At 39.8% G+C, this 10,796-nt stretch overlaps 2 protein-coding genes across 2 annotated transcripts; both read right to left on the bottom strand.

The window, feature by feature from the left end:
* Positions 1-2,353: 2,353 nt before the first annotated feature.
* On the bottom strand, positions 2,354-6,674 carry LOC124880050 (ependymin-like). The gene is made up of 6 exons (XM_047384934.1): positions 6,556-6,674; positions 6,346-6,380; positions 6,114-6,248; positions 5,847-6,039; positions 3,583-3,670; positions 2,354-2,589 (listed from the first exon to the last, which is right to left on the bottom strand). The coding sequence occupies exons 1-6, from the start codon at positions 6,620-6,622 to the stop codon at positions 2,475-2,477; spliced, it is 633 nt and encodes a 210-aa protein (XP_047240890.1). The 5' UTR covers positions 6,623-6,674; the 3' UTR covers positions 2,354-2,474.
* A 1,653-nt stretch (positions 6,675-8,327) lies between these two features.
* LOC124880049 (ependymin-2-like) lies at positions 8,328-10,417 on the bottom strand. Its single transcript, XM_047384933.1, has 6 exons — positions 10,223-10,417; positions 10,006-10,040; positions 9,759-9,893; positions 8,994-9,180; positions 8,765-8,852; positions 8,328-8,677 (listed from the first exon to the last, which is right to left on the bottom strand). Exons 1-6 carry the CDS (start codon positions 10,287-10,289, stop codon positions 8,554-8,556), a joined length of 636 nt encoding a protein of 211 aa, XP_047240889.1. The 5' UTR covers positions 10,290-10,417; the 3' UTR covers positions 8,328-8,553.
* Positions 10,418-10,796: the final 379 nt, after the last annotated feature.

Below are 10,796 nucleotides of genomic sequence, written 5' to 3'. Positions count from 1 at the left end.
TCTACAAACCGACGTGTCATTTCAACGTGACAACCCTTCCCAAGTAGTAGCTAGCTTATTCATAGTTATCAACTCAATGACAACATTTATGATTCAAAAGAATGAAACTTGACATTTTGATTGAACAGAATATCATGAATTCTACAATACAGCAATAATCTGTTCTAACAAACTCATACTGTAGCAAACTTATAACTTGAACCCTTAAAACATATATTATACTAATCTATTCTCAAGTCTTTAAAGTCTGTTTGTTCCTCCTCTTCATTATCCTTATCCTCATAGTTGGTGAGTACCACGTCTTCTTCTACATCCTCCTCCTCTGTCTGATTGGGGCAGGTTTGTAGCTTGCATATTTCTGTGAACTTCAGTCTGTTTGCAAGGCAGCAACAGTCAAGAAGCTTGAAGGTCAGTACACACTTGCAGGCCATGAGTTCCAGGACAGCCAGTGGTGCTGGGGGTCCTCGCATCCAGTCTAACATCAGCATACCTGACAAGACATTTGAGCATAGTAGTATGGTAGGTTTCTGGCATAGTTCAGTTTGTCATAGGCAATGCATCAGGAAATGATGGCCGATGGCTGCAAGATGTTTCATCCACTGTCCCTTTCTTGATGCTCTAAGACTGAGCACAATCTCAACCATGTCCATGTAAAACATCTGAAAGGCTGAGAGTGGACCATTGTCTCCTGTGGTAGTTGAGGAACTCCTAAAAAATCTATCAAAGTGAGCTGGCAGGCGTTTTGCCCAAGGGTTTTCTCAAAACTAGTGTGTGATACTTCATCATACAGGTTGTCAATTTCTTGCAGAGTCGGCAACCTGAGATCTTCAGGATGATTCTCTTCTAACCAGGCATGAACCTCTGCAACCATTTGCCTTCTGAGATTTCCTGATTAGAGAGTCTCCTTCTGTTTAATTTATCTCACTATGAATTGAACTGTTCTTGAAGGCCTGAGAGGTTAATCAGAGAACATTGATAAACAAACATCATACAGACCAAGGACCTGACAGGTCAGAGGGAGAAAGTTGTGGAGAAGTCTAAAGCAGGGTTAGGTTATAAAACAATAATCCAACCTTTAAAGATCTCACAGAGCAAAGTTCGATCCATCAATATGAAGACGAAGAGGTACGACACAACTGCAAACCTACCAAGACATGGAAACAGACAAGCTGGACAAACATGACATCAGTCAGTGGAGTAGCAAAGAGGCCCACAGTAGAATGAAGTTGCTGAGATCCACAATCTGGTGCACAAATCTTTATAAGAGAGTGGCAACAGGAAAACCTTTGTTGAAGGTCAAGTCTTTTTGCCATAAGCCATGCAGGGGAAACAGCAAACAGAGAAGGCTAACAACTTTTTTTAACAACTTGTTGGCCAAAATTGTATGTGTGTAGAACAAGTAACACTTTCACATCAATCTGAACACAACATCTCCAGTGAGACATATGGTGGTGGCAGCATCATGCTGTGTTTGTTTCTTAAGCAGGGCCAACGACAGGAAGTTGGAGCTAGATTCAGGGCATTCCCAGAAGAGATCCTGTTAGAAGTAGGAAAAGACTTGGGACCAATCTGACACTGAGCTTGAGGTATTTTGCAAAGAAGAGGCAAGAATTCTCGTCTCTAGATGTCTAAAGCTGGTAGAGCGTAAGACCTGCTGCATATGCAGCGAAATGCCGGACTTCTCCGGACTTTTATTCATAAAAAAAATGCATCTCCTTCTACTTCACAATTATGGATTACTAAATATTAGCACATCACATCAAATCCTAATCATATACATTAAGGTTTGTGAGTGTAATGTGAAGTAGAGATGCACCGCTATGAAAAATTGGGCGATTTTTACCAATGTTATATACATTATACATTTTTTCCCACCCTTTTGACAACCTGGCATACCCAGAGAAATGCCATATGGCCAACCTGCCCCTCCCTTCCAAAACACAGTCACAAACAGCTGGAAATAAACATCGGTTGTTATTATCTGCTGACCGACACAATCTGTCCAACTGATTTTAATAAACTCCCATAAATCCAGATTACATTTATCTTGTATTTTCAAACATCTCCTAACCCAGGCTCTTGGTTGTGTGTTGCCACGGAGTACAGCACAGCTGTAGGGTTTGTATTTATTAATTCTTTAGGGATTTACAAGAACACGGCTGCCTACTTTAAAATCATAGGAGGAAAAATAATCTGGATCAACACAATATAACACCGGGCCACAACGTTTCACATCTGTCTCTTTAAATTATTTGAGTGAAATTACACAGAGCCTCTTTCTACTTGATTTTTGTCTTGTTTCTAATGAACCAAGCCATGGTTTACACTAAGTAATAGGCAATTAGATTCATTATGAAATCACAACATTGATTTTATTCAGTTTAAATGGGTTTAGAAGTGCTGAAGTTAGATGTAGTAGAATAGTCATAAGCATGTTGCAGTGCGTTTCTGGAAAGAGTTTATTTTAAAAGAAGCTAGAAAAACAGTGTGGGGGTCTCTTGGTCCTCTTCCTCTGGGCGGGCAGTGCTGCAGAACGGTGGCGGGGTGAGATCTTGGGGGTCTGCCAGTCCGATGATGTTGTTGAAGAAGCTAAAAAACAAAAATACAACAAAACAGATGAAAACAATCAGATAATTCTAATTCTTCAATCTATTATCACTGAATCTGAACAGAAATTAGAGTTCTGTGCGTGTGTTCCTCACTGGTTGGATGGGTCGTTGTGTATGTTCTAGGTGAAATGTGGTGTTCTATTTACTCTGGAAGTTAGAATTTAAGTCTGGGAATTATGTTACAGCTAACCTAAAACATCCAACGTCACATAGGCAGTATTTGTATTTAAATGTCAAAATTTGAGTTAAAAATAAAAAAAAAGAACAACAATTGAAATTTCAGATGTGAAACTCAAACATTTTCCACCAACACAAACCTGACAATCCAACATGGCCGACACATTTGTATAAGATGTTAAGTTGGTTTTGATATAATGGGATTTGCTAAGTGTTGTGCTCATTGACCAGGCTAAACTGAAAACATGTTTTTCTGAGGATTTTATGCATTCAAACACTGCAACACCACTTTCAGTGACAGATGTTATATACAATACAATGTGTGTGACTGATTTAATTAGATACAAACCATCAGAAATGCAAATAAAGAGCTCATAACTGGAGCCACTATTTTATACACACAGCACAACATGTTAGGTTTTAAAGTCCAGGTTGGCGAGAAACCTCCATCTTTCCCAATCAGAAATCTCTGGTTTTCTTTCCAATAAGGAATTTGGAAAGTTTTGCTTTCAAGTCAAAATGAAATGCAGCTTTAATTAAGAGATACCCAGCTTTAAAACCGCTTCAGAATAAACATATCAACTAAATGTATTTACCATGCACACCTTTATAGAGGCACAAAAAATCTTTTTTTTCTTTAAACAAAAAAAAAAAGCAACCTTAGATTCCAGGACTAATAAGAGGGAACCACACAGATTGTATTAATTAGGATCCCATTTTGTTCAGGTAAGTATTATTTGCTCTGTGGAGCTGACATATCTGATAGCATTGGAATTATTAAGGTGTTAGCACTGACCTGACCACCACCCATCCTTTTCTGTTTGTGCTAAACAGGGTGCTGACAGGAATGCATCCAAACTCTGTAACGGTGCTCACATACTTTGCTGCAAAGAAAAAAAATCACAGATCAATCACATAGTTGCTGAGTCACTCTTACCAACCTGAAATGTGTCAACAAGCCATATACCACTCTGTACATGAAATAACTTTGTGTCATTGCCTTGCAAATGTATTCATACCCCTTATTTTTACAGTTTGTTTGATTACAACAGAAAACGTCAATGTTTGTCAGTAGGATTTAATGACATGTTCCAATATAAAGTAGCACATCATTGTGGAGTTGAAGAAAAATGATACATGGTTTCCAAATGGTTTTACAATAGAAAATTGGTAAAAGTGCGGCATTCCACTGCATATACAGCAGCAGGTCTGTAGAGGTATGTCTCTACCAGCTTTACACATCTGGAGATTGAAATTCTTGCTCCTTCTTTGCAAAATACCTCAAGGTCAGCATTTGATTGATCCATTTGAAGCCTTTATGTAATTTCACTGGGACTATAGAGATTGTGATGGACAGATGCAAATATAGAAAATGTTATAATTTATGCAAACATTTGCCTACTTCTTAAAATCCTTCCTGGTGTTGCTGCTCCGCCTCTACGATGACATATGGCACTGAGCTCAGATAAAACGACCTGAGTCACAAGGGCGACCTCTAGAGGTGAGTGCAGAATCCAACATGTAGGTCCTCTTTTAATAAGACTGCTCTCTCTTTAGTTGACAAATGAGTTTATAACAAGTACTAGTTTTAAAATGTTTGCGCATCTGGCAAAAAAATGGCTACTTTATAAGCAAATTTGCTCCCATTAGTGATGAAGGCCTGAGAGTGAAACTGTAGTGAGATGCGGATGATTTATTGGATATGTACAGAAATAAATGTAATTAGTTTGATACACTAGTTTAATCATCGAAACATAATCTCTGTTACATTATACTGATAACATCAACCTGTCCAGGGACTACAGGTGGAAATGAACATTTCTGCTACAACCTGGAACCATGCACCTTTTCTTTTGAAATGGTAAATTATCATCATCAAGTAGTGCATAATTGTGACATGGAAGAAAAATACTTAAATCATTTAATAAATACAAATCTGAAAAATGCTGATTTTATTTGTATTCAACTCTCTGAGTCATTACCTTGCAAAGCCACCTGGAGGTCTTTGGGATTTATCTCTCCCAGCTTCGCACTCCCAGATACTGAAAATTTTGCCCATTCTTTTTTACAAAATAGCTCAAGCTCACTCAGATTGGATGGACAGTGTCTGTGAAGAGCAGTGTTCAAGTCTTGCCAGATTTAAGTCTGGATTTTGACTGGGCAATACTAACACACAGATGTATTTTGATCTAATCCTTTCCATTGTAGCTTTGGCTGTATGATTAGGGCTGTTGTCCTGCTGGATGGTGAATCCAAAGAACCCTGAAAAAGTCTCAGGACCTTTGCAGCCTCAGTTTTCTTCCAGGATTGTTCTGTATTTAGCTACACCCAACTTCCTATCAACTCTGATTATCTTTATGGTCCCTGCTGAACAAAACCATCCCCACAGAATGATGCTGCTACCACCATATGTTCCTGTGGAGATTTTGCTTTTAAGGTGTTCCACAAAAGACTGGTGGAATGCAGAACTAAAGTTTGTCCTTGTAATTCTCCCTTCTAAGCTTTGTCTGTGCAGCTCCCCCACAGTGGCCATCGGCCATTCAGACACTTCTTTTTTATTGCTCTTCACCTGTCAGATTAGTTTGACAGCCATGTCTCTGTACCATACTCTATCTATCTTCAGATGATAGACTGAGAGTTCTGTGAGATGTTCTAAGTTTAGGATATTGTTTGAGAACCTAAACCTGCTTTAAACCTCTCAGCAACTTTATCTCTGACCAGTCTTCTGTGTTCCTTGGTCTTCATGATGCTGTTTGTGAACTAAACCTCTGAGGTCTTCATAGAGAAGCTGGGGTTATACTTAAATAAGTGACCTTTAAAGGCAAAAGGCTGCATTGGATTTCATTTAGGGACATCAGTACAATGCGTACCACACGTTTTTAGATTTTTATTTGCAAACAAAAAAAAACATGCATCAGTGTCCTTCCTCTTCACAGTTTTGCTATATTATTTATATATTTTTTGTCTCACAACATCCCAAATAAAATACATTGCGGTTTGTGGTGGCAACCTAACAAAATATGAAAAAAAAAGTATGAATACTTTAGCAAGGAACTGTACCTATTCCCTTCTTCGTCTGCAGCGCCCCAGTCCAGGTGTTGACCAAGATTCCGTCTCCTGGTACTGAAGAGCTGCCCAGCACAACCTGACCCACATGGGAAGCATCCTTCGGAATGGCCAGCGGGATGAAGTCTGTATTCAGACGCCTCTTCAGGCATGTTTGATCTCTGTTGTTTATCTTGTACATAACCCCCTGTAGGACAGCATGGCATTATAAACAGCACCTATTGGAATCTGGTGTATATATCACCTCTCTATTGTCGTCACCTGGTTGTAAAGCAGAAGCACGTCCAGATGGAAGGTTTTGTTGTCATAAAATCCAAAGTCGCTGAGGCGGATCCGCCTTCCCAGGCCATCATAGGTGTACTTCGCAAAGGCTACAAGATTCTCACTTTGAGTGGACTTTAGGATGGAGAGAAAACGTTTTACTGAAAATTGTAGGAGAACAAAGTCATGTTGATTTGAACAAGATCGTGAATACATAACAATCAGGACGTACCACAGAAAGGCCTCCAGACATGAGAGGTGGGGATGCTGTCAACAGGAAAAAATGCACTTATCAGATCGGTCATATTAATAACAGCACAGTTATGCAAAGTTGATAACAAGATAATAAAATAAGGCATGTTGATGACGTAAACAGCTGAGACAGCAAGCATAATTTCAAAGGAAGTTATTAGTACTGAGGTGTTTAAGTGTGTGTACTTACAGCATGGTTGGGGTCTCTGAGCAAGGCAGCCCACCGACAGGCACACAAGCAGTGCAAGAGCTCTCATGTTGTCTGATGGCAAACCCACTTTCCTCTGCAGTCCTTAAATACGAGCCTGTGGGGTTTCCAGTCTGTAGCCGGTATAATTATCAAAGATCCTGTTTGTAATGGTGGGAAATATGGCGTGTCCACGTGACTGAACAAGGAGTTTTGGTCTAATTGATTAAGACTCCCAAATACAATAATTATTTTTGGTTTCTGTTCATTAAGCTATTTGGTCATGTTATTGGTTCAAAGTCCGCATAGACACTTACTTACCTACTATACTTAAATAAATACTCCAATAAACATAATCTTTACTAAAACTTTTCTCAGGTTTTTAAGTGGATTTCATTACAACGTTAAACCTGCTGTGTAATGACAACCCTTCACACGGGACACGATCTGCAGTGATCTTGTCTGTAACTGTTGGAAAGTTGTGCTGCTTGGTTCGATTTTCTACCTTTTTTCAGTCTCATTTTCTGCTGTTTTGTGGTTAGACAGGGAGCTCAGTCATTGAACCCTTCATTTTCTTCTAAATAGAGCTATGTTTTATTTTTTTTTAGAAGAGGGTGTTTGTTCTTCTTCTTTTTTGTCCTGTATTTGATTGGCCTGCCTCAATTACAAAATTAATACTCTTCTACTGTCATTAAAAATTCATTTGTTATTATTACTTTGTTACTGTTATGTTACACCCTGTTCCAGATAACATCTTTGTTATTTAGGGGGTTAACTAAAACTAGAATGCAGTGTTAGACATGAACAGTTTTTTCAGCAGGAATGAACACAGATTCAACTTCTTGAACTACCAAACATTAAGATTCTTTGGTCAAACAGTGCCTTGCAGAAGTATTCACACCTCTTTACCTGTTTGGGGTTTGCCACATGTCTTGTGGGGGACACAGCAGGTGTTCCAGTCAGGTGATACGTGTGGTGCTCCACACTGCACATCACCCTGAAAGCACCATGTCCACAATGACACATGGTCATGGCAGCATCATGATGTGGGGATTCCTTTATTTGGCAGGTACAGCATGGCTCTGGACATATTTAAGGGGGTCAAAGAGCAGACCACAAATGCCAGATAACTGCACTTGGATTGACTGCCTATAGAACGCTCAGGGAAGCTGGTTGGAGTTGATGGGTGGAAGCAAATATAGGTCAGTACAGGACTTCAAGCAGGCCAACCACAATAAACATAAAGCTACAATGTAATGACCTAGAGCTAAGCATATGTATGTGTTATAATGACCCTGGGAAAGTCCAGACCAAAACCTAGTTGAGAACATGAGGCGATACTTGATGCTGACAGATGCTGTCGATCCAGTCTGAATTAACTTGAGCTATTTCTTAGGAACAGGGAAAAACTCTCTAGAAGTTTCTAGATGTGCAGCGCTGGTAAAGACAGACCCCAAAATACTTGGTGCTCTAATTCCAGTCAAACTTCATTTTACACAATAGTTTACTTCCACTTTAGAATTTTGTGCTGTTGTTCTCTTACATAAAATCCCAGTAGAAAACACTCAAGTGTTGGATTGTAACCTCACAAAATATGGAAATGTTCAAGGTGTATAAATGTTTTAGCAAGGCCCTGTAAATTATTATGATGCGTAATTTAACAGGAAGGCTGTTGCAGTACAAGGATAAACAAGCCTCCCCTGAACTGTTCACAGTGTGTGTGTGTGTGTGTTAAAGATAAATTCAAGCAAATAAAAGAAAGACTCAAATCACGGTGACTGAAAAAAATGAAAATTTTTTATTCTTATTCATATTGTGGAAAGACATTCTTCATTCACCATCGGGGTAAATGGGAATGGACTGAAGGGCAGTGAAGTAAGAGGAGAATGACAGAACTGAATAAACTGATCATCATGAGAAAATTCTGAGCATGCCAAGGTCTCAAATGAGATTCAAACATGACAACAGAGTTAAATGCTATGACACAATCACAGGAGGTCTTCAGCTCATCTTTACAAATACACTGAGGAAGTCTGCTGGGTCCTCCTGTACCTCCGCATCTGTGCAGAAGCTTGGGGGATTGAGGCGATCAGGATCTTCAATCCCGATGACGTTGTTGAAAAAGCTAACAGAGAAACAGATGAAGGAATCATGACCATGAGCTCAAACGTGTCAGGTTTAACTTTATTCTGGCCGTGATGCTGAAACCAACCTTGTCACCATCCATCCAAACTCTTTTGTGTGGTAGGCACTGCTGACAGGAATGCAGGCAAATTCAGTGACCGTTGCCATGTACTTTCCTGAAAGAACAGAGAATAAAAAGTGTGACCCTAAAGTTGGCTGAATGAATGGATAACGCATAAATAATAAAAGACAGACAGGAAAAAAAAAGACTCAACAGCGATAAATTCAAATCTTAGGACCATGTGACACCTTCTCACCTGACTTGTCTGGTAGCTCTCCTACCCATGTGTTTACCAGGAGGCCTTGCCCAGGTCCGGATGAACTTCCCACCACAACCTGACCCAACAGAGAGGCATTTTTCGGAATACCCAGAGGTTGGAATTCTACCTTCAGAGGTGACTTCTTACAAGTGCGGTTATGTTCATGGATCTCATACATGGCAGCCTGATCAGGAAGCAAGGAGGAAGAGCAGTGAAATGTTAAATTCTAATACATCATCCAAAAATGGAGAGTAAGGCACAACTTTAGAAACTATAAAAAAAGGCTTTTTCCAACTGAAACAGCAGACCTGGCAGAGAGAGAATTATTTAAAGAAGCAGCCACGAGGCCCATGGTCACACAGTCTTTAAAAGGAAGTGTGTCCAAATTAGTGCATTTATGTGTTGATCTACTAGTATTTATATCATCTGCGGTGTTAAAAACTGATCTCCACTCTTCAACAATAGAATGTGGCTTTCTTCAGGCACTGATCAGAGGTAATCATTTACCATTGCTCCATTTTATCTATTTTCCTGCTTCCCTTATATAGGGCTGTTTCTTGGCGATGAGATTACGATTTACTAAAATCACACCTCATCTTTCTAATCTTTTTAATATTACACTCTGACTTTACATCTAAACAGCAGATTTCACTTGCTGGGAAAATCCTGACAGTAATGTTTCTACCGCAGTCTTTTTTCCTCCTCTGATCAACGGTCACTTGCCTCTAAAAGACATTTTCAAGATATTCATGCGTCGTTCACCTCTCTGTAGAGCAGCAGAACGTCATAGGTGAACGACTTATTCTCATAGGTGCCCAGCTCCATGAGTCGTACTCTGCGTCCCATCGCATCATACAGGTACTTGGCGTAGGTAAACAGCTTTTCATTCTGTGTGGACTGGAGAGGCAGCGTGTGAGTCTGTATACATCACCCTGATTTACATATTGTACATTTGCTCAGTAGCTCTGCTCAGGTTTTGCTCTGTTGTGTGGATAAATGAAAGGCTTACCACAGCAAAACCTCCGGTAAGGAGGGGAGGACTTTCTGTGTGCAACAAAAACATGTTTTTTTTATATTAAAATACACATTTTGTCCTGAAGAATCACAGAGAAATAGTAATAATTGGTCCAATATCAGTTTAAGAATGGAAAGGTGAGACATGATGAACAACTCCTGAGAAAGGTGAAGAAGTTAGAAGCTCATTTCAACTTAAAATATCCCCTTACCGCATGGATAGGGCTTCTCTGCCAGGCAGGCTGCCAGCAAACAGGTGAGCAGGATTATGAATCTCATGTTTCTCAACACGCTGAGGTGTACTCTATCTCAAACACTGTGCTGATACAGGCTGAGGGCTCGCCTCCTTATAAACTCTGACATGAGTCCCGGAAACACAGACCTGAGATTCCTGGTTTTAGCTCCAGCTCTGACAACTGGGAGCAGGTTGAGGTCATAAATAAGACTGACGCTGCAATAAAGCATCATATTTAAGACAGCTTTTTCTTTTGCTAATTTTGTATTTCCTTGAACTTAAAAAGCAGAAACTTCAAATTCACATTTCCTTTTGTTCGATACGTGACTTTCACTCAGTAGATGATCTGGCTTTCAGCATGTTGCTGCAGTGGGTCAGGGGTGAAAATGTTGTTTGTGCTCTCAAAGGAAGGAGGCTCCCAAACTCAGGACTGGATTTAAGCTGACGAGGCTAATGTGTGATGAATGCTTTATGCATGACACCACAGTCATATGACAGAGGGCGGCAGAGACTGTGATCATGGGACTGAATTATATTCGACCTGAAAACAG

This window comes from Girardinichthys multiradiatus, chromosome 14, assembly GCF_021462225.1.
Source record: "Girardinichthys multiradiatus isolate DD_20200921_A chromosome 14, DD_fGirMul_XY1, whole genome shotgun sequence".
In the NCBI taxonomy this organism is placed as follows: Eukaryota; Metazoa; Chordata; class Actinopteri; order Cyprinodontiformes; family Goodeidae; genus Girardinichthys; species Girardinichthys multiradiatus.
The sequence above is the reverse complement of the archived record's forward strand: the minus strand, read 5'-3'. Positions and strand labels throughout refer to the sequence as shown.